We start from the raw sequence: 23648 nt of genomic DNA, 5'->3' as shown, positions 1-23648 counted from the left end.
GGATTGTAGGTGTGAGCAACTGGTGCCTGGCCCCTGAATACTCCCCCCCACCCCCTCCACCCCCAGGGCTGAGGCTTGAACACAGGGCCTGGGCACCGTCCTTGGGCTTTCCTCAAGGCTAATGTTCTACCACTTGAGCCACACCACCACTTGTTTTTGTTTTGTTTCTTCTGTGTATGTGGTACCAAGGAATCGAACCCAGGGCTTTGTGCATGCTAGGAGAGCACTCTACCACTAGGCCATGCTCCTGGTCCCTCTGAGTACTTTTAAGACTTTTGTAGTGTAGATGGAACATTTGACTTTACATATGATCTCTTCTTCCACAAGACTCTAAAGATCTTTATAGTAATAGGATCTGGGGGAAGATCTATGTGCCTTTTTGTTTTTAGTACTAGAGTTTGAACTCAGGACTTCATGCTTGCCAAGCAGGTACTCTTAATGTTTAAGCCATAGCTGTGGCTGCTTTTCATTTAAAAAAATGTATTTATGTAGTACCAAGGAATTGAACTCAGGGCCTCATGCATACTAAGCAAGCATTCCTTGCCCACTTTGTGGTTATTTTTTGAGATCGTTTGTTTTTTTGCCTGGCCTACATTGTGATTTTCCTGTGTATGTTTCCTCTTGTGGGTGGGATGACAGGCATGAACAACCATGCCCAGCCTTTTTTTTTTTTTAATTATTAAAAAAATTTTTTTTGTCAGTCCTGGGGCTTGAACTCAGAGCCCGAGCACTGTCCGTGGGCTTTCTCAAGGGTAGAGCTCTACCACTGAGCCACAGCACCACTTCTGTTTTCTTTTTTCTTCCTGTGTATGTGGTACCAAAGAATTGAACCTGGGTCTTCGTGCATGCTAGACAAGCACTCTTACCATTAGGCTAAATTCCTGGTCCCAGCCCTTTTGTTTTGATAGGAGGCCTTGCAAGTTTTTCTTTTCCCCCTGGGCTGGCCCAGAATAGTAATCTTCCCAATCCTGGCCTTCCCAATCTCAGCCTGTCATAATAGCTAATATGTCAGATTCACTACCATGCTCAATTGTTGAGATGGGGTCTTGCGAACTTTTTGTCTTTGCTGGTTTTGAACTGTAATCTTCCTGGTCTCTGCCTTTCCAGTGCTATAGTTATAGATGTAAGTCCTGGCACCTGGTCATGTTTATCTTTTTATCTTTTTTTTTTTTTTTTTTTTTTTTTTGCCAGTCCTGGGCTTGAGCTCAGGGCCTGAGCACTGTCCTTGGACTTTCTCAAGGCTAGAGCTCTACCACTTGAGCTTCAGCACCACTTCCGGCTTTTTTCTATGTATGTGGTACCGAGGAATTGAACCTGGGTCCTCATGCATGCTAGGCAAGCACTTTAACCACTAGGCCAAACTCCCAGCTCCTTGGGCTTTCTTAAGGCTAGAGCTCTACCACTTGAGTCACAGCACCACTTCCAGCTTGTTCTATGTATATAGTACCCAGGAATCAAACCCAGTTCTTTGTGCATGCTAGGCAAGCACTCTACCACTAGGCCAAACTTCTGGCCCCTCATCTTTTTATATCTTGTCAAATAGTCTCTTAGGAAAAGGAAAGTAGGTAGATGGAAGAATTTTGTTTTTATCAAAAGATAAATTTTAGTTTATTGTTCTACCTCAGGAATCTTTGACTTTCTCTTGACCTACTTATGCCTATTCTGCAGGACATGATGCTGATGTCTCTCTCCTGCATGGAGCTCCAGTTGGACCAGTGGCTGCTGACTAAAGGCAGAAGCTCTACAGGTAGAAACATTCATGTCCTAGAATAATTTTGTGAACCCCAGCAGGCTGGAGAAAGCTGAGGGGAGTGACTGAGTGGAATTCACATTTAGACCCATTGGGTACCTTTGCTAGGTTGCTTTATTATTGTTCCATGCTTGTTCCAGGGTCCCAGAGAAATCTTCATGCTGTTACTCAGGATTAGAGAAAATGAAATAACTTCTTTAGGGTGGATTCTTTGTTTTATATATCCCCAGTAATTTTCCCTGCTCATATCAATAGTTCCTTTTTTTCTTTTTTTTTCCTATGGAGCTTAAACTCAGGGCCTGGCTGCTATCCCTGAGGTTTTTCTGCTCAAGGCTAGCACTAAACCACTTTGAGCCACAGTACCACTTCTGCTTTTCTGGTGGCTAATTGGAGATAAGAGTGTCATGGACTTTGCTGCCTGGGCTGGCTTCAAACCATGATCCTCAGATCTCAAGTCTTCTGAGTAGCTGGGATTATAGGTGTTGGAGCCTAGCTCCAGTGGCTTACATTTTTTTTGTTTTTGTTTTGTGGTAGTCCAGGGATTTGAATTCAGAGCATGGGTGCTATCCTTGAGTATTTTTGCTCAAAGGTGGCTGGCACTCCATAATTTGAACAGCTTCCCTTCCAATTTTTTGGTGGTTAATTGTTAAGAGTCGCAGACTTTACTGCCCGTGCTGTTTTTGAACTGTGATTCTCAGACCTGTCTCTTGAGCAGCTAGGATTACAGACAAGAGCCACTGGCACCAGGCTCATTCTGACTTTTAAACTCTTACCTGGTAGGATACAGATACTCTTAAGGCTTAGTTTGTGAAAATTAGCGGTCCTTTCCCCCTCAGCTGTCAAGCTTTCTGAATCTTGCCTGACTGGTTTGATCTGTTGTCTGCTGCTCAGGCAATGATAAGGCTCAAACTTGGGGTGACCATGCAGGCTGAGAACTTAAGTTACTCTGGAAGGAAAAAGGGAATTTTTTTCTCCCAGTTGTGAGGCTTGAACTCTGGGCCTGGGTGTTATCCCCAAGCTCTTCAGCTCAAGGCTACCACCCTACCCTTCTGGTTTTCTGGTGGTTAATTGGAGATGAGAGTCTCATGGTATTGTGTTAAATCTGGCTTGAACTGCGATCCTCAGATCTCAGCCTCCTAAGTAGCTAGGATTACAGGTGTGAACTACTGTGCCTGGCTTTTTTTTTCCTAGGGCTTGAATTCAAGAGTCTGGGCACTGTCACTGAGCTTTTTTTGTTCAAGGCTAGCACTCTACCACTTGAGCCACAGCACCACTTCCAGCCTTTTCTGTGTAGGTAGTACTAAGGAACCAAACCTAGGTCTTCATGCATGCTAAGCAAGCACTCTACCAGTGGGCTACACTCCTGGCCCAAGAAAAAGGGTATTTGTATTCCACACATGAGGGTGGCTTGTTGGTCTGGTTTTTAGTGTCTCCTCGGAACTGCCCAGCTGGTGTGGCAAATGGCAGATTTGGGCCTGACTTCCCTGGAACCCACTGCCTGGGAGACCTCCTGCAGCTGTCATTCGCCTCATCCCAGCGTGACCTGTTTGAAGAGGGCTGGCTGGAGTTCGTTGTGCGTGTTTACTGGTTGAAGGCTCGTTTCTTGGCATTGCAGGTTGGTTCTATGATCATAGCATGCCTTATCATCTGACAAGGAAGACCAAAAATTGACCATATTGGGGACATATGGCTGACTGCACAGTACTTATTTTATGCATTGGGTTTGGCATGACGTTTGTGGGGAGTTGTCAGAATTCCAAGCATGACTACTGCTCTACAAAATATCCTAGCTCAAAGTTCTAGAAGGGATCTCTTCAGCCTTCTGTTGACCTGTAATCCAGATGGCCTTGGTTGAACCATTATTCATGCTTTAGTGAGGAAATGTAAGCAAGTACCTGAACAGAAGCAGAGCTTTCTAGAGTACTATCCTATATTGTGAGAGTTCTAGGTAAGCTTCTCGTTGGATCCTGGTCTGGAAGGCAAGAGTGGGTTCACTGTTCCGTAGGACTTAGCACTGGTATGTACCTGGTACATTGGTAGGGTGGGCCAGAGTTTGCCAACTCTGAGCAGCAGTAGTTTAGTCTTGGGGAAACAACATTGTTGAATGTGAAGAACATCATTTCTAAAATTAGGACAGACTTAGGTTCTAAACCTGACTCTGCCAGATACCTGGCTTTCTCACATATTATTCTTGTCCTTACTGAGAATGTAGCATTAATATTTTCTCTTGCAGTGTTGTGGTATGGATCATTCATTCATGCATTGGATCATTGAACGAATATTCATTGTGCCCAGGCTGTGTGCCAAATCCTTTTCTGGGTATAGCAATAACTGAATTACCTCCCAGCCAAGGATATTCCTAATCTGACGAGATCAGGAATGCTGGAAACATGACAGAAGAAACCAGTTTTGTGTATTTTGCCCATTTGTTTTCCTTCTGATCAGGGGGACATGGAGCAGGCCCTGGAGAACTATGACATCTGTACAGAAATGCTCCAGAACTCCACTGCCATCCAGGCAAAAGCAGGGATTGAGCAAAGAGACATTGTTATCCGGCTGCCCAATCTCCATAATGACTCTGTTGTGTCCCTGGAGGAGGTGAGTGGGAGTTTTTAATGCTATTTTCTTGGAAAAAGATTTATTGAAACCAGGTGTGGTGGTTCATGCCTGTAATCCTAGCTACTCTGGAGGCTGACATCTGAGGATTATAGTTCTAAGGCAACTAAAGACCCTTGAGACACTTATCTCCAGTTAATCACCAGAAATCTGGGAGTGGCACCTGTGACTCAAGGATAGGGCAATAGCCTCGTGCTGAAGAGCTCAGGGACAGCACCCAGGCCCAGAGTCCAAGTCCGATGGCCAACAACAACAACAACAAAAATTGGCCATTAGAAATAAGAGCTGTTTACAAGTATAGGAGAGACAGCTCTGGCATATTAGGACTCACAGATTTCCTGATAGCATTCTCTCCTAATGGAAAGCTTGTTCAAGTAACATATGGAAGGTGTGGATTTTTCTGCTAGCATGATTTTAAACTGGTTATTGCTCACGTCTCATGTATGTTGTGTTAACTATCAGAATTGGAAGAAAGTAATGCTGGTGTAGACCAAAGATTATCTGCCATTTTAGCTCAAACCAAATACTTATGCCAGGTTCCATCTCTGAGTGGTACTTGTATTGTGCCACTTCTGTTCTACAGCAGTTCTATATCTCTCGTATGTTCACATAGGTGAAAGATTCTTCCAGCTTTGTTTCAGGACAAAAACAGGTACAGTACCCTCCTGTCTATGAACTGAGACTGCATCTGGTCCCTTGTGAAGAATGTTCTGGGGAATGGGTAATGTGTGCTGACCTCTAGTCTGTTTCTGGGGCAAGAACCCTGATTTCCTATGGTTCTGCAAATCTGGTTTTCTGATGTTTGAACCCATGGTTATCTGACAAATTTTGGCTGATGTTATTCTGGAGCCCATCTGCTTCTATAGTAGTTTTGGGTTTTGGTGGGATTTTTTTTTTAAGTCTTGGGGTGCCTGAGTGCTGTCACTGGGCTGTTTTTTAATTTTTGGTGGGTTGCAGGACTTGAACTTGGTTTGGGTGCTGTCCCTGAGCTCTTCAGCTCAAGGCTATTGCCAAGTAGCCAAGTGGAGCCAAGCCACACTTCCTGTTTTCTAGAGGTTAATTGGAGATAAGAGTCTCAGGTCCTTTTGTGCCTGGGCTGGCTTTGAGCCTTGATCCCCAGACCTCAGCCTCCTGAGTAGCTAAGATTATAGGCATGAGCCATCGTGTGCCCTGCTATGCTGGGCTGTTGTTTTTTTTTTTTTTTTTTTGCCAGTTGTGGGGCTTGAACTAGGGCCTGAGCACTGTCCTTGGACTTTTCTTAAGGCTAGAGCTCTACCACTTGAGCCAAAGCACCACTCCCAGCTTTTTTCTATGTATGTGGTACTGAAGAATCGAAGCCAGGTCTTCATGCATGCTAGGCAAGCACTCTACCAGTAGGACAAACTCCCAGCCAACACTCCACCACTTCAGCCACAGCTCTTCCAGCTTTCCTTTTTTTAAAAAATACTTAAACAGCACTTTATTTTATTTTGCCAGTCCTGGGGGCTTGCACTCAGGGCCTGAGCACTGTCCTTGGGCTTTCCTCAAGGCTAACACTCTACCACTTGAGCCACAGCATCACTGCCAGCCATTTCTATGTATGTGGCCAAGGAATCAAACCTGGGTCTTTGTGCCTGCTAGGCAAACACTCTACCACTAGGCCAAACTCACAGCTCCTCTTCTAGCTTTCTTGATGGTTAATTGGAGGTAAGTGTCTCACAGACTTTTCTGCTTCCTCTGGCTTTGAACTAGGTTCCTCAGAACTTAGCCTCCTGAGTAGCTAGGATTATAGGTGCATGAGCCACTGGTACCCAGCTTGTATTTTAGTGTGTGTGTGTGTGTGTGTGTGTGTGTGTGTGTGTGTGTGTGTGTGTTTTCTTCATAGAGTGTACTTAACAAAGCAGTGGACCCAATGTATGGTGTGATTTTTTTGTTAGTTTTTTTTGCCAGTCCTGGGCTTGAGCTCAGGGCCTGTGCCCTGTCCTTGGATTTTCTCAAGGCTACAGCTCTACCACTTGAGCCTCAGCACCACTTCCAGCTTTTTTCTATGCATGTGGTACCGAGAAATCGAACCCGGGTCTTGGTGCATGCTAGGCAAGCACTAAGCCAAACTCCCAGCCTGTATGGTGTGGTTTTTAAAGACTTGAATGACTTAGGGCTGGGGCCGTACCTCACCAATAGAGTGCTTGCCTATCCCAGGGCCCTGGGCCCTGCTGAACAAAAGAAAAAATGTGGAATACCTTGGCCTTAAATATTTTAAAAGTCATATACATTCCGTGTAACACTGACAGTCTAATACCATTTTGGCTGTGAATGGGGGCTTAGAGATTAATTTTAGCTTCTTCATCTGGGAAGCCAGATTGAGGAATGGTATGAGGGTTGCCACTAAGTAACATTTCTGGGCCTTTTTCAGATTGATAAGAACCTGAAGTCACTGGAACGCTGCCAGTCTTTGGAGGAGATTCAGCGGCTCTATGAGGCTGGTGACTACAAGGCTGTTGTTCATCTACTCCGCCCCACCTTGTGTACCAGTGGGTTTGACCAGGCCAAACACCTGGAGTTTATGACTTCCATTCCTGAGAGGCCAGCACAGCTGCTCCTGCTACAGGTGTGTGTGTTCCCCACTTGGGTTACTTACAACTGTTTGTACATTCTTGTGTATGTGCTTGCCCTCTCAAGACTGAGGTTGTCCTAGAGTACACAGAACAGTCCAGATGACCAGCCTAGCCTCTAGGAATATTCTATAGACAGGTAGAACTAAGACTAGAGGAATGTTACAACCTCCAAGAGTATAGTTTCTATGTGATTTAAAGAGAGCCTATTCTTGATCTGAACTACTTCTGATGTCAAAGAAGAAAATGATTAGAATTCCATTCATCTGTCCATTCCATTTATCTGTTTTTATTGATGTTTTGTTGTAAGATAGTCTTACTATATAACCTAGACTGGCTTGAAACTTGATTATAGATATATGCTACTATGCTTGGCTGTTTTTATTGCCTTTTTTTTTTTTAAATTAATTTTTCGAAGTAATGGGGATTGAACCCCCAGAGCTTCCTTAAAGAACTTGGCCACTTATGCCACAGTACTAGTCCTTGCCTATTTTTAATTAAAAACATTTTTTTGTGCTTGTTCTGGGACTTGAACTCAGGACCTAGGTACTGTTCCTGAGCCTTTTTGTTCAAGGGTAGCACTCTACCACTTGACCCACAGTTCCATTTCTGGCTTTTTGTTAATTGGAGATAATCTGCTGGACTTCCCTGCCTGGGGCTGTTTTTGAACTGAAGTTCTCATATCTCGGCCTCCTGAGTAGCTAGGATTATAGATATGAGCCAGTGATATCTTGTTTTTATTTTATTTTTGGGAAACAGTCCAACTTTGGACTAGCCTTACCTTGTGATCCTTTACCTCCCAAGTAGCTAGAACTGTAAGCTTGTGTCGTCATGCTCAGCCAGTTTCGATTGCTGTTCTGCTTAACTCTGGAGTAGATATAAAATGGATATATAGCTGAATGCTGGTGGCTCATGCCTGTAATCTAACTACTTGGAGCTGTGATCTGAGGACTATGGTTAGAAGCTAGGAAAATCTGTGAGACTGTTTCCAGTTAGCCACCAAAAATTTGAAATGGAACTGTAGTGGTAGAAAAATAGCCCTGAAAAATACTCCCCCCCCCAAAAAAAAAAAAAAAAAAAAAAACCTCGGGGACAGCATCCAGGCTTTATGGTTAATATGCCTGTTGTGTTATGTGTATAATCTTAATGGACTCTTCAGTTTGGAAAGAGCCCAATCTTGTCCCAGCTTTTTGTTCAGATTATATGTAGTATCTCAATCCTTTCTTGACCTGGGAAATAGTTAAGAGTTAGGACTGCCAGGTGCTGATGGCTCACACCTGAAATTCTAGTTACTCAGGAGCCTGAGAGCTGAGGATTTGAGGTTCAAAGCCAGCCTGGGTAGGAAAGCCCATGAGACTCTTATCTCCAGTTAACCACCAGAAAACTGGAAGTGGTGTTATGGCTCAAGTGGTAGAGCAATAGCCTTGAGCTGAAGAGCTCAGGGACAGCTCTCAGGTCCAGGGTTCAAGCCCTATGGCCAAAAAAAAAAAAAGTTATGACTGTGAGGTATGTCAGTTAAGACGGAGGAAAGAGTTGATTTTGGGAAGAGAGGACTAAGGGGGCAGGCTCTAACTCCTGAAGAGTCAAGTAGGCCCAAAGTGAGATCAGCAGATGTGGTAAGGCTGACCTCTGTTATCATGGCATGCCATAGGGTAGCCTAGCATGGCAGTGTGTGGGAGGGATATTTGAATATCTGTATGATGGTTCCAGTGCTCGGATGTTGGCTTGCTTTTGTTGTTGATGTCAACTATTGGATACTACCACACAGATCACTATCTGCTTTCCCAGAGAGCCTATGCTGCACTAGGAAGCCTTTCTTTTGTACTGGCTTCCTGCTTACCCCGGCTTTCCTCATGCCAGGTGTGAGGCTAAGTGTGCTGAGCTCACAAAGTCTTTTCATCTCACTTTTTAAATTTTTGCCAGTTCTGGGGCTTGAATTCAGGCCCTGAGCACTGTTCTTGGGCTTTCTCAAGGCTAGAGCTCTGCCACTTGAGCCACAGCTCTACTTCTGACTTTTTTTTCTATGTATCGGTACTGAAGAATCAAATCTGGGTCTTTGTGCATGCTAGGCAAGTACTCTATCACTAAGCCAAGCTCCCAGCTCCTCATCTCACTCCTCACTGTGCTTAGGACTCCTTACTCCGGCTAAAAGACCACCAGCAATGTTTCGAGTGCTCTGATGTGGCTCTGCATGAGGCTGTCCAACAGATGGTGAACTCCAGTGAGGCTACAACCAAAGAGGAGTGGGTGGCCACAGTTACCCAGCTGCTGCTGGGCATTGAGCAGGCATTATCTGAGGATAGCACTGGCAGCATCCTGAAGGAATCATCCTCTACCAACGGCCTGGTGCGGCTTACTAACAACCTCATCCAGGTAACCCCGGGCTGCTTGTCACCCTACCCTGACCAGCAGGCGTTACTCTGATGTCTCCTTTCTTGTGTAGATAACTAAAGGGGATGCCTTGGCCTTACTGGATACCAGTTTTGGGAATGTATGGTGGTGGCTGTGCATAGGCTGCAAATATTTCTTGGGTTGGGTGTTGTAGGGTTGAATGCTAATCACCTCTAAGATTCTCCCAGACATTCAGAGATGAAAGAAGCTTAGACAGGAGGTAGGCACTGTCTGCATACAGTGATCTAGAAGCAAAGTAGGGGCTAGAACCCAGACCTGACTACCTGCCAGTGCTTTCCACCATCCAAACAATCTTGGCACTTAAAACTGAGGTGCAGTCACAGTACCCTGTATCATCCAGGCAGGCTTTTAGTAGAGACCTTTCCTTTGAGCCACTCTCAACTATTCAACTCTGTTCAGGTCATTGGCAAATCCAAACCCACAATCTCCACACCTCTAGCTATTGTTTCTTACCTGTTCTATGTTTGTTTTGCCATAGTCTAGGCCCCTGCCATCTCTCCCATGAACTGTGACAGTGCATACCCTTTAGTACTTCTGCCTCTACCTTTCCTGCCCAGCTACTACTCGGCCACAAAGACACCCTTCTTGAACAGATTTGTAGGTCTCTGTTCTGGATGGGGTTTGAAGCATGGTTCAGTTGGTAGAGCAACAGCCAGTGAGCAGAAGCATCCGGTACTGAGTTTGAGTATGGTTCTCAGACAAAAACAAAAGATAGAAATGACTTTTTCCGTGCTTAAAACTCCTCACATTCCCTCTGGGTGGTGTGCTGCCAAAGGAACCTGCCTCTTTGGCTACAGCCATTATGGGCCATCCTCTGGAACTCCCTGCTTTTTAAGTCTGTCTTCTACTTTCACATGTTTCGTGTCCTATTCTTAGGGGTTCACCTTTGCCTGCCCCTCAACTCTTCTGCCACTCCCTGTGCTCTTATTGCAGCAACTCTACACATCCTTAGTGCTTACATAGCTTGTCTCTGGCTCTCTCTCCCTGGGTGCTTTTTAGAGGGAACTTCCATAGTTTATTTCATGAGGGCTGGGAACAGAACTGGTACTACTGTGACATCTATAATACCCTTCACCAGGTTATTGACTGCAGCATGGCTGTGCAGGAGGAGCCCAAGGAGCCCCATGTCTCCTCAGTGCTGCCCTGGATCATCCTGCACAGGATCATCTGGCAGGAGGAGGACACCTTCCACTCACTGTGCCATCAGCAGCAGCTCCAGAACCCAGCAGAGGAAGGTGCGCCAGTGTAGGATTGGTTGGGTGGGCTCTGATCTATGTGATCTTTGCCTCTGGCTTCTGTCCTAGGACTCCAAGTTCTTACCCACGAACTGTTAGGCTCAGTAGGATAAGATGTGAGACTACTTGGTGTTCCCCATCTAAAGGAAAACAGTAAAAACACAAACATAAAGCCAGGTGCTGGTAGCTCACACCTGTAATCCTTGCCATTCAGAAGGCTGAGATCTGAGAATCATGGTTGAAAGCCAGCCAAGGTAGGAAAGTCTAGTAAACTGTAGTACTCAAAAGAAAACTGGAAGTAGTGCTGTAGCACAAATGGTAGAATGCTAGACTTGAGCAAAAACGGAGTTCAGGAACAGCGCCTTGGCCCTAGAGAAGAGTCCCAGGACTGGTACAGGTGTGTGTGTGTGTGTGTGTGTGTGTGTGTGTGTGTGTGTGTGTGTGTGTGTGTGTGTGTGTGCATATATGTGTGTGTAAGTATGTGTATGTATATATGTGTATGTATGTACACACACACACACACACACACACACACACACTTCTGGGAAATTCAATGGAAGAAAATACAAGTTGGCCCTAGATGTGCAGACCAGGATGGGGCTTGACTTAGTCTGGGACAAGTGTGGTCAGAAAAGGATTTCTAGGGGCTTGTGTCTGTGTCTGACTTAAACACAGGGCTTTGTGTACTTTGGTTTTTAACTTGGAGCTGGTATTCTGCCACTTTAGCCTCACCTGTAGTTCTGGCTTTAATATTTATTTAGCCAGTACTGGGACTGGAATTCCCAGCCCAATGAAAACTTTTTAAATAAAAAAATTAAGGCCAAGAGAGTGGCCTTGTAGTAGAGTGCTTGCTTAGCATGCACAAAGCTCTGGATTCGAATCCTTGGTTCCAAATACACAGAAAAAGCTGGAAATGGTGCTGTGGCTCAAGTGGTAGAGTGCTACCCTTAAGTAAGAGAAGCTTAAGGACAGTGCCCAGTCCCCAGGACTTGGAAAAATAAAAGTACATTTTTTTTTTGATGTCGCCCTTTCCCTCTCTGCCAGTTTTTGCCTGCCTTCACCCACAGATTAGTTTATTTTCAACATTTTGTGTCCACTGAGTACCATTACAGCATTTTTTCAGACTTTGTTCCTCTATTTGTTTTCTTGTATTCCCAAAGACATATAAACGAATAAACAACAATAACAAAAACGTAAAGAAAAACAGCAACCCTCCCTCCAAAAACCTCTTTCTACTTCTTGGAGTTCATTTGGAAAAATATTTTGGATGATTAGATGCACATAGGCATTGTGCCTTTCTGTTCCTAAGAGTATCTTCCTTTGGTCTAATTGTGTGTGAATGCCTAGAGACCCTTATAACTATGTCCTGGTGTATTTTAGATCTAGTTTCTGTATATGAGAGAAAACATGCAGCTTATTGAACTTGATGATTTGTTTTAGGTCCATCCATTTCCATGCAAATGACATAATATTCTTTCTAATGGTTGCTGTGTAATTCCATTGTGTGTAGTTACCAATTCTGCCTTAAAAAAAGGAAATTGGGGGCCAGGAACATAGCTTAGTGGTAGAGTACTCGCCTAGTGTACACGAAGCCCTGGGTTCCATTCTTTGGTACCACATATACAGAAAAGCTAGGAGTGGCACTGTGGCTCAAGTGGCAGAATGCCTTGAAAAAAAAGTGCCCGGGCTTTGAGTTAAAGCCCCAGGATCGGCAAGAAAAATTGGAGATAAGAGTGTCAATCATTTGCCTGCTTGAGCTGGCTCCGAACTGTAGTCCTCAGATCTTAGATTCCTGAGTAGCTAGGATTATGCCAGACCTGGGCATGGACTCAGGGCCTTGGGTTCTTTTTCTCAAGGCTAGAGCTCCACCACTTGAGCCTCAGCACCATTTCTGGCTTTTTTCTTTGTATGTGGTACCAAGGAATCAAACCCAGGTCTTCATACATGCTAGGCAAAGCACTCTACCACTGGGCCAAACTCCTGGCCAAGATGTTTTTAACAAATGACCAGAAAGTAAACAAGGCAAGAGAAGCAAGCAAATGTCTTTGACTTTGTGAAAAGTATGCCAAGGAAAGAAAAGATTGATGACTTACAGAAGACATGACTCTTATTTCCTGCTATCTTTTATGAGGTAAATTGAAGGAAGATGATTAAGTAGACCAAATTCTTGTGAGATACCTTTTCATTTGTGTAGAGTAGGCAGCCTCTCCATGTCACGCTGACCCTTACAAAGTACTTCTGGGTCCTGCCATTGCCTTGTGATCAGACTATTAAAACAAACTCAGAACTAAAACTTCTGGCTGTGTGGTAAGGGCTCTTGTGAGAGCACTATCGCATTTCGTCACATTGAACTCTTCAAAGCACACACTGAAACAAGGTTTATTAGGCATCATACTTGTAGAAAGAAGGGCAGGATGATGGATTAGGCAGAAAGAACTTGGACTGTGATGCTGGCCTGAAGAAGCCATGCTTAGCCTGGTACAGAATAGTCCCTCAATGTTGGACTGAGATTAGCTAGTTTTTTGTACTCTCATTCTGCTCAGTCTTGGATGTGGCTCCCACAGGAAGTAAGTCCTAAAGCTGTAACAGCTGCTGAAGGAACTGACAGCTGAAGGCAAGTCTTCTAAAGGCCAATCTCAGAATGGAGAACAAAACCTAAATGCTGTCCTCTTCTGCAAGCACAGAGGTAGAATTTAAATAGTAGCTTTAAGGAGTAGGCAGTTTGGTCATATGTAGGAGGGTGCCTCAGAAACGTCATGATATATTTGAGCACTTAGTCTGGAGGAGGCGCTGGTGGCTCACAGCTACTCAGGAGGCTGAGATCTAAGGATCACAGTTCAAAACCCTGAGACACTCCTCTCCAGTTAATGACCAGAAAACCAGAAGTGGCACTGTGGCAGAGCACTAGTCTTGAGCGAAAAAGCTTAGGGACAGCATACTGCCCCAGCAATGGGGCACACATAAGATATTTATACAGGATGAAGTCAGTAAGCCAACTTGAATTAGGATGGCAAAGGCATGTGATGACAGGTTCATACTATCACTGAGCTGCTTCTCTCAATGTCATGGACTTTTTAGACCCAACTGGCTTAAAATTGTAATTCTTTTGATCTTAGTCTCTCACCTACTCTGGGATGACAGGTATGTACTGTCTCACCCAGCTGTTGAACTTTTTTTAAAAATTTTTTTGCCGGTCCAGGGGTTGGACTCAGGGTTGAGCACTGTTCTTGGGCTTTCCTCAAGGCTAACGTCCTACCACTTGAGCCATAGCACCATTTCTGGCTTTTTCTGTGTATGTGGTACCAAGGAGTCAAACAAAGGACTTCATGCATGCTAGGCAAGCACTCTACCACTAGGCCACACTCTTGGCCCTAGCTGTTGAACTTTTTGCCCAAGCTTGCCTCAAACCACAATTTGTAGTTTCAGCTTTGCAAGTAGCTAGGATAACAGATTTGAGCCACTGATGCCCAGCTTATATTTGTGTGTGTGTGTGTGTGTGTGTGTGTGTGTGTGTGCGTGTGTGTGTGTGTGCGTGCGTGCATGCGTGCGTGCGTGCGTGCGTGTGTGTGCGTGCGTGTGTGCGTGCATGCATGCATGTGTCAGTCAGTCCTGGGGCTTGAACTCAGCCTGGGCACTGTCCTTAGGCTTTGTTCTTAAGGCAAACATTCTACCACTTCCATTCTACCACAGCACCACTTCCAGCTTTTTCTGTGTATGTGCTACTGAGGAATGGAACCCAGGGCTTCATGCATGCTAGGCAAGCACTCTACCACTAGGCCACGCTCTTGGCCCCTCATATTGCTTTTTTGATATGTATGTGTTTTAGTAAAACCAAGTTCTTTCATACTTAGATTAGAGGAAAGGAAGAAAATCAGTGATCACAGTGATAGACAAACTCCCCAAAGATAAGAGCTTGCAGTTCTTCAGGTGCATGTGTTCTCATTAACTCCTTTCTTCTGATTTTCCCAGGGATATCAGAGACACCTATGCTCCCATCTTCCCTTATGCTGCTCAACACAGCCCATGAGTACTTGGGTAGGAGGTCCTGGTGCTGCAATTCAGATGGGGCCCTGCTGAGATTCTATGTAAGTGATCTCCTTGGGCCATGAGCTGCCAGTTCAGGGCTGGAGCTGGTGAGGAGGGGTACCTAGGATGATGCTAAAGGGCCATATTAGCTCCTTTGTCTTCTCTCCTGTAGGGGACCCCCATTGTGCTGTTTTGATTTTACTATGTGTATGTGGCTACTGAAACTTGACAGAAAATCTCAATTTGGTTCCTTTTGTTTTCTGTTTTTGTGGCAAAATACTCAAGAATTCATCTTAAAGGAGAAAAGGTTTATTTAGCTCATAATTTTAGATTTCAGTGCAGCATCGCTTGTACACATCATCCTTGGGCCTGTGGCAACATCATAGAACATATAGCACAGGAAGCCTGTTTACTGTGTGATGGTGGGAAACAAAGAGGAAGGAACGGGGGTCTCGATATTTTCAAGAACTCACCCCCAGTAACTGGCCTAACTTCCTTTTACTAGGTCCCACCTCCTAAAGACTGTATTTCCTCCCAATATCTCCATAGGCAGGAAACCAAGCCTTTTAACACATGGGCCTTTGCAGGTCTTTGAACATTGACATTATGGAGGTTTCCATCTAGACACATTTCTGTAATCCCAGTATGTGGAAGGATGAAGCAGGAGATTTATGAATCTAGGTCAGCCTTGGCTACACAGTAAGACAACTGTCTTAAAACAAACAAAAATAAGAGAAAAAGGGGGAGAAAGTGATCAGAGGTCAGGCACTGGTGGCTCATATCTATAATCTTAGCTACTTGGGAGACTTAAGACCTGAGGATCATAGTTCAAAGCCACCCGGGGCATAAAAAGTCCATAAGACTCTTCAATTAACCACCAGAAAACCAGAAGTGGTGCTGTAGCTCAAGTGGTAGAGCGCTATGCTTGAGCTGATATGCTCAGGAACAGCACCCAGGCCCATGACTAGACTGACAAAAAAAAGTGACCAGTATTTAACTTTTTTTTTTTTTTTTGCCAATCATGGGGCTTAAACTCAGAGCCTGGGTACTATCCTTGGACACAATCTGCTCAAGGCTAGCACTCTGCCCCTTGAACCAAGGTACTAATTCTGGCTTTTTTTTTTTTTTTTTTTGCCAGTCCTGGGCTTGAGCTCAGGGCCTGAGCACTGTCCTTGGACTTTCTCAAGGCTAGAGCTCTACTACTTGAGCCTCAGCACCACTTCCGGCTTTTTTCTATGTATGTGGTACCGAGGAATCGAACCCAGGTCTTCATGCATGCTAGGCAAGCACCTTAACCACTAGGCCAAACTCCCGGCCCAATTCTGGCTTTTTCTGTGTGTGTGGTACCAAGAAATGAACCCAGGGCTTCATGCATAGTGGTAGAGGTGAGCACTCTACCACTAGGCTGCGCTCTCAGTCCTATTTAGCTGTGCTCCCAGTCCTGTTTAGCATTTTAATAGCTAAATGAGTGAAGAAGTTCCGTGAGCCTAAAATATCTTCTGGTAGAGCTAGGTGTGCTTAGAGAAAGGTAGTTTGCAAGTCCAGCAGGAACAACAGCCAGAGCTGCCCAGAGTAAGACCATTAAGATAAAATTTTCCTGGAAAGAAGTCTTTGGAATCCAGTCATGCGGGGACCCCAATCATTGCCTCCTCAGTTAAGAGTTAATAGTGGTCTCCAGGGGTCCTTCTGTGACGGGGAGGCTGTGACTATAGGCCCTCTCCTTAGGGGTATCTTCCTGTCTCCTATAGGTTCGAGTTCTCCAAAAGGAGCTTGCTGCATCCGCCTCTGAAGATACTCACCCCTACAAGGAGGAGTTGGAAACAGCCTTGGAGCAGTGCTTCTACTGCTTATATAGCTTTCCCAGCAAGAAAAGCAAGGCAAGGTACCTAGAGGAACACTCAGCCCAGCAGGTGAGGGTGACACACAGGACTGAGAGGAGACAACTCTGAGGGGTGGGGCTTCAGAAAACAGGGTTTTTTTTTTTTTTTTTGAAAGACATCAGATGAACCACAGCTCCATAGTCCCAGTACAGGTTGTACCAGGATAAAGCAAGTGGATGGTCTGACATCTGACTAAAGGGCAGGAGTTTCTGTTATGAAGGTGTATCTTCATAAATATTGACTAATGATTTAAATTTCAGCTGGCAGTTATCTATAGATTACCCCCACAATAAAAAAAAAAATAACGTGTGGAGGGGTTACATTCTCCAAGTAGTAGGTGTATTACTTCTCACACATTGATACCCCTTGTCATGCTTTTGTCCCTGTTTCCCTCCTCCCACCCCCTCCAGTGAACTTGTTTTTCCCCTTTCCCTTTCCTATTTCAAATAAATGTATATACAATATACCAAAAAAGGAGAGAAATAACAGTACATTAAGAACAACAATCACATAAGCTAAAGCTCGTATTTCCATATCCTAGAGATACTTTCATTTAGTCTCATCCTATAAGACCTTATGTGCACTGTCCTTGGGCTTTTCCACAGGGCTAGTGCTCTGTACCTAGGTTTTGAGCTCTTGTGATCCTCTACTAGGAGAGTTCTAGAGGTGTACTAATTATTACAAATGAGGGAAACCATTAAACCTATGTTCCTTTGGGTCTGGCTTACTTAGTATGATTTTTTTCTTCTATATGTTCAGTGAGTTTGCTTGATTTGCATGATTTCTTTGAGAATTTTTTTGTGTGTGGGTGGGTGGGAGGGAGGTAGTATTGGGGTTTGAACTCAGGACCTTGCACTAGCCAAGCTGACACAAAACCATGGAGCTACACTTCCAGCCCTGTTTTTTACCAATTGGAATAGTGTCTCTTCCTACCTGTGCAGGTGCCTGAGCCAGAGTCTGCCTCCTTTGGGCTTGTCATCATAGCTGGGATCACATGTGTGAACTGCCATACCCAGCTTCCCTTTTGTAGAAATGTCATCTCTTAGATTCTCTGGGCTGTCCTGGCACATCTCTCCTGATCTCAGCTTCCCACATAACCTGAGATGATATTTGTACACCACTATGCCCAGCTTTGAGTTAAGAAGTCTCAAAGGGGGGCCGGGAGTTTGGCCTAGTGGTTAAAGTGCTTACCTAGCATGCACGAAGACCCGGGTTCGATTCCTCGGTACCACATATATAGAAAAAAGCCAGAAGCGGTGCTGAGGCTCAAGTGGTAGAGCTCTAGCCTTGAGAAAGTCCAAGGACAGTGCTCAGGCCCTGAGCTCAAGCCCAGGACTGGCAAAAAAAAAAAAAAAAAGACGTCTCAAAGGTTTTTACCCAAGCTGGCCTGAAACTGAAATCTGTTGTCAGCCTCCCAGGTAGTGAGGATTACAGCTGTGAGCCTTCGGCACCTGACTACTTTTTTTTTTTTTTTGTAGTTTTCTCAGGGAACTACTGAGTATATTATTTTATGGCTCCTCAATACAGTTGGCTATCTTGGGGATTCTATCCCCTAAAATGTAAGCCCCTTAGGTCAAGGCCTCCTTTCTTTGTGTTTTTGTCTGTCGTGGGACTTGAACTCTGGGCCTGGATGCTCTCCCTGAGCTTTTCAACTCAAGTCTACCACCTTACCCTTGGGCCAAGCCCCACTTCCCATTTTCTAGTGGTTAATTAGAGATAAGAATCTCTATTTTATGCCCGGGCTGGCTTTGTACCTCAATCCTCCGATCTCAGCTTCCTGAGTTGCTAGGATTACAGGCTTGAGCCACCACACCTGTCTCAAAGGCCTCCATTTTTACACTCCATTCTGGCCCCCATCTCTAGAATGACCTTGGCCTAGAGCCAATACTCAGTTAATTTTTTTTTTTCCGACCAACTGGCTCAGGTGGGCAGCTGAAGGGTGGAGATGGTCATTGGCCAGCTCGACATCTCAACTCATGATTGAACCTCATTTGTTAAACCACATAGTCCTCCAGAACATGAGCACAGACCTAGTTTCCAACATCTTTTAAGACATGTTTTTCAGATAATTGTGTTGAAATTTTCAAATATTGAGCATGAAATTTTTTTTGCCAGTCCTGGGGCTTAAACTCAGGGCCTGAGCGCTGTCCTTGGGCTTTTTCAAGGCTAGCATTCTGCCACCTGAGCCACAGCATCACTTCTGGCTTTTTCTATGTATGTAGTACCGAGGAATCGAACCTGGGTCTTTGTGCATGCTAGGCAAGCACTCTACCCCTAACCCTTGGGCATGAAAATTTTAAGAAATGTAAATGTTTTAGACTCACCAGTATATTATAACTTCATTTACATTGGGCATAGCATGCTTCTATAAAACAACTTTTTTTGTGTGCCGGTTGTGGGGCTTGAGCTCAGGGCCTGAGCACTGTCCTTGGACTTTTCTCAAGGCTAGAGCTCTACCCCTGAGCCACAGCACCACTTCCACCTTTTTTCTACATAAGTGGTGCCGAGGAATCGAACCTGGGTCTTCGTGCATGTTAGGCAAGCACTCTACCACTAGGCCAAACTCCCAGCCAAAAGAACCTTTTTTTTTTCTTTTCTCTACCCTAAGCATACTGTGAGTCTGCCTTTTGTCTTTTCAAGGTGGATCTTATATGGGAAGATGCCCTGTTTATGTTTGAGTACTTCAAGCCCAAGACCCTTCCTGAATTTGACAGCTATAAGACCAGCACTGTATCTGCTGACTTGGCCAACCTCCTGAAGAGAATCGCTACCATTGTGCCTCGCACAGAGAAGCCAGCACTGAGTCTGGACAAAGTGTCCGCCTACATTGAGGGGACCTCAACTGAGGTGGGCCTCAGTAGACATGAGATTGTGGGGGTAATAGGGATGTTGACATGACTTACCCTGTGGGACTTTTGTAAATATAATCTGGCTTCTTTCTTGCTCTGAACCAGTTGCCAGGGCCAAGAAAATCTGGGGGTCTGTTGTGATCAAACGGTTCTTCGTTTGTAAGTCATGCCTGAGTCCTTTTTGCTTCCTATCTTACTTAATCTTTCACATGACAGGTTCCCTGCCTCCCAGAAGGGGCAGACCCATCTCCTCCAGTGGTGAATGAGCTTTACTACCTCTTGGCTGATTATCATTTCAAAAACAAGGAACAATCTAAGGCTATTAAGTTCTACATGCATGACATCTGTATTTGCCCCAACAGGTGGGTAATTTGGTGGTGGAACTGGGCTATGAGAGTGCTGGGGTGTTTCTGGTTCAATTGGAGTTTCCCTGCCCATAGCAAGGAGACCAGGAAAAAAAGAATGAGATGGGTTAGCATTATGTAGTTATTAGAAAGACAGATTGTCTATAAAAAGAATGAAGGCTTTTTATTTCCCCCAGGAACCCTGGGAGGGCCATTGGGGTAGAGGAGGTACAAGGTACTCTTCTAGGTCCTTGTGTGCAGGCAAGTAGGTGCTGTCCTGCTCCATCCTGTGTTTTGTGTTGGCTCTTTTCCTGGTTCTAGCCCTAGGATGGCTGATGTCTACTCTTGGTGCTTCTATTGCATGATTTTTAATTATGGTTGCTTTCTTGGGGTAGGAGAAGTAATAAACTCAGGCCAGACGTTCTCTTCTCTTGTGATGTAGCACATTGTTGGCTTCCAGGACAGTTGCAGTGGTATGGTAGTCACAGTGGTATGTGTAGGAGAGTCCCAAGTGCATGAGGTTCATGCTTTTTTCCCCATGAAGCCTTGTTCAGCTTTTGCTTAAAATATGTTTGTCTTGAGTGTACTGAAGTGCTCTCCCTGCTACAATCATGAAGTCTGGTATACTTGGTTAAGAGGAAATGTCTTCTCATGGTTGCCTTGGAGCTAGGTCAGAATGAGGGCACCTTTTGTGGCTGACCTGACTCTTAAATATAGCATTACTGATAGCATTTCTGGAAATGCTCGGGAGCTAACTCATGATGGCTACCCTTGAACCATGGATGACTTGGAAACAGAGCATTCTTACTAGAGGAGAATGCTCTAATTCACCTTTTCAGGATCTACCTGACCTGAGTGAGAAGAGATTAGATCTGAATACAGAAGCCAGTTTGTAAGACTTCCATAGCTTGTGGGAAATAGGCTGAGCTCTTTAGGCAGAGAGCTATGTACTTAGAGGTCTGAATGCTCCTGGGGTCACTGCTCCAGTATGATGGCACAGCCTTGCACTTTGACTGGCTGGGTATTTATTGTATGACACACTGCCGGGGGAGCAGGGAGGTAGGTCGCCTCTGCACTGTAGCTTTCTCATCTGAAAAGTTAGGGTGATGAAACTCGCCATCCATGAAATGGCAGGTATCTAGTGTAGCTTATCTCATCAACTTTGTTGTTCATGGGGCTTGAATTCAGGATCTGGTTGCTGTTCCTGAGCTTTTTTGCTCAAGGTTAGAGCTCTGCCACTTTGAGCCACAGTGCCACTTCCAGTTTTCTGGTGGTTAATTGGAGATAATCTCATGGACTTTCTTGCCCAGGTTGGCTGCACGCTGTGATCCTTAGATCTCAGCCTCCCAAGCAGCTAGGATTACAGGTACGAGCTACCAGCAGCAACTGGCTTTAACTTTGCCTTCTTCCAACTTGTACACCACTTGTTCAGAGGGTATCTCTTAGATCTAGCTCACTGAACAGCTGTCTACAGAGGAGGGGTTTCCTATGAGGGCTGGCCCCAGGACCAAATAGGGACTTGTTTGGCTTGGTCCTGAGCTCCAGTCTTTGGTGTCCTTTATTCTGGCTCTTATAGGGCTCTGTCTTCTCAGCTATCCTGTTGACTATTTCTGCTTTACTGAGCTGGAAGTGGTCCAGGTAGTTTCTCCATTTGGGGAAGGAGGCAGTGTAGTTTATTTCCACTGCCAGGGAAACAGTTCTGAGTTCAGTGCCAGTACCAGACCTGCCCCATACAAGTCAGAGCCCAGCACATGGGCTCTGGACATTTCTTCCTCTTGAATTCACATCATTACTGCCCTGGGTCCTTTCACCATCCCTATAGGTCAGCTATTCCAGAGAATAAGGTGTATACTATTTTGTTAGGATCAGATCCCGACATCAGAAGGCTTTAAAGGACACATACGCATTTTCAGTTGTCATGTTTTGTGCTAGTGGTTTTAATGCAGTCACACATGAGTACTGTTTTGATATGGTTTCTTTCTTAAGGTGAGGGCAAATGGAGTTGCTGAAGGCGTTCTGGAAAGAATTTCCTACTATGAAATTATCCTGGTGGAGAGGGTCTGTCACTTGTAGCATGTTTCCTCCTCAGGATGACTTCAGCAGAACAGGGAAGGTTTGGTAGCTTTGAGTCCCAGGGCCCCTGAGGAAGCAGAATCATTCTTAGGAGTCCCTCACACAAAGGGTAAAGCTTTTGTCTTTACCGTTCTCTTGTCGTGGCTGAGCCTTGACTCTTTCCTGCTCCTTTGTTTACATGCTGTCATCTTGCATTGCTAGAAAACAAAATGTGTTTTGACAAAGTTTCTCTGCCTTTATTATAGCTTGGAGATTATGAAATAGGAAGCCAGTCAGCTATGAGAACCAGTGATGAGAGCTAACTTTGGCTGTCATAGACTAAGAATTGTTGATTTGGGGGAGAGTAGTATCTATTTGTTTGCTACTTTTTATATTCTGTGTTCTACCACTCAGAAAATTCCATACTCTACAGAGCCCAGAAATTATTTGGTCACGGTGTTTCTATGACCGTCACTTTATCACAGAGACTTCTGTGTTCTTACAGTTTTTTTAGGTCATTTCAGAGAGGGAGAGAGGCTTAACCATCTTGTAGTCCTCTCACCTTTTTTTTTTTTTTTTTTCAACTGCTGTGAACTGAGATAGAAAAGTCAGGGACTACTCAAGGTCCCAGAGAGAAGCTAAGTGGCTCTGGTCCAGGTCTCTCTACTGCATGTGTTCTTGCTTGGTGAATGTGCTGATAGAAAGCTCTGCACTCATTGAAAGAGAAGGTGACACCTACTGAATCTTCCTATCACCTTAGCTGGGCCCCTGTTTGTTATAATGTAGAATTAAGGCCTGCTTTGTGAGTGACACCTCAGCATAAGCAGAAAAGTCCAAGAGCCATTTGTTAGAAAGCCAGTGAGTGGGGCTGGGGAGTTTGGCCTAGTGGTAAGAGTGCTTGTCTAGCATGCATGAAGCCCTGGGTTCAATTCCTCGATACCACATAAACAGAAAAAGCTGGAAGTGGTGCTAAACTGGTAGAGCACTAGCCTTGAGAAAGCCCAAAGACAGTGCTCAGGCCCTGAGTTCTAGCCCCAAGATGGGAAGGGGGGGGATCAACAACAACCAATGAATGTCTGTGGGATGCTGAGAGACAAAGAGACTCATTTTGTCTTACTTAGTACCCACATCTCTTCTTGAGGTGGGTCTTAGCTATATGTCATGGTGAGTCTAGGTCACAGTTCTGGCTATACTGAGTTAAGCTGTGAGCCCTAGTGTGGGAATGAAGTTTGCATAGGGTCAGTCTGCCCAGAGGGCTGCTATGTCTAATATGCCATGTCATTATCCTAGATTCGATTCTTGGGCAGGCATGGCTCTGGCTCGAGCCAGCCGCATTCAGGACAAGCTGAACTCCAATGAATTGAAGAGTGATGGACCCATCTGGAAACATGCCACACCTGTCCTGAACTGTTTTCGGCGGGCCCTGGAGATTGACAGCTCTAACCTGTCCCTGTGGATTGAGTACGGTACCATGTCCTACGCTTTGCACTCATTCGCTTCCCGCCAGCTGAAGCAGTGGAGAGCCGAGCTGCCCCCTGAGCTTGTACAGCAGGTGCGGAGGGACACTGAAGAGGTCTTACCAACTTTCTATCCAAACTGAGTGTCATTGTTCAACAAAATTCTGTTTTTAGTTCTTGTTTTGACATCTATAGTGGGAGCTTTCCCAAGAAGACCTAAGTTGTACCATAGTGAATAATAACTGTATTGGGCATTGGACGCTCAGTCCACTTAAGACATGGCTCTTGTAGCCATGACTGGTTAGCCAGTCATGTGGTTAGAGAGAAGTATTTTCCACTTGATATATCTTCCCTCATCCCTTTAAAGAAACTACTTTTATTAATTAAAGAATTTATTAACTGATTTTTACATCATATTTCAAATGATGTGTTTAAC

At 44.8% G+C, this 23648-nt stretch overlaps 1 protein-coding gene across 1 annotated transcript in view; it reads left to right on the top strand.

The window, feature by feature from the left end:
- The window catches only part of Cabin1 (calcineurin binding protein 1), a 142239-nt gene that overhangs the window by 30142 nt on the left and 88449 nt on the right, over positions 1 to 23648 (top strand). Inside the window, exons 12-22 of the mRNA XM_090320076.1 lie at positions 1669 to 1747; positions 3178 to 3365; positions 4196 to 4348; positions 6759 to 6953; positions 9088 to 9330; positions 10448 to 10604; positions 14574 to 14689; positions 16379 to 16540; positions 19151 to 19357; positions 19576 to 19721; positions 23046 to 23307. Coding sequence (XP_090176202.1) covers positions 1669 to 1747; positions 3178 to 3365; positions 4196 to 4348; positions 6759 to 6953; positions 9088 to 9330; positions 10448 to 10604; positions 14574 to 14689; positions 16379 to 16540; positions 19151 to 19357; positions 19576 to 19721; positions 23046 to 23307 — 1908 coding nt within the window. The remainder of the gene's footprint in view (positions 1 to 1668; positions 1748 to 3177; positions 3366 to 4195; positions 4349 to 6758; positions 6954 to 9087; positions 9331 to 10447; positions 10605 to 14573; positions 14690 to 16378; positions 16541 to 19150; positions 19358 to 19575; positions 19722 to 23045; positions 23308 to 23648) is intronic.

This window comes from Megascapheus bottae, chromosome 28 (genome assembly GCF_031878675.1).
Source record: "Megascapheus bottae isolate mThoBot1 chromosome 28, mThoBot2.hap1, whole genome shotgun sequence".
Taxonomy (NCBI): Eukaryota; Metazoa; Chordata; class Mammalia; order Rodentia; family Geomyidae; genus Megascapheus; species Megascapheus bottae.
This window is presented reverse-complemented; position numbering and strand designations above follow the sequence as displayed.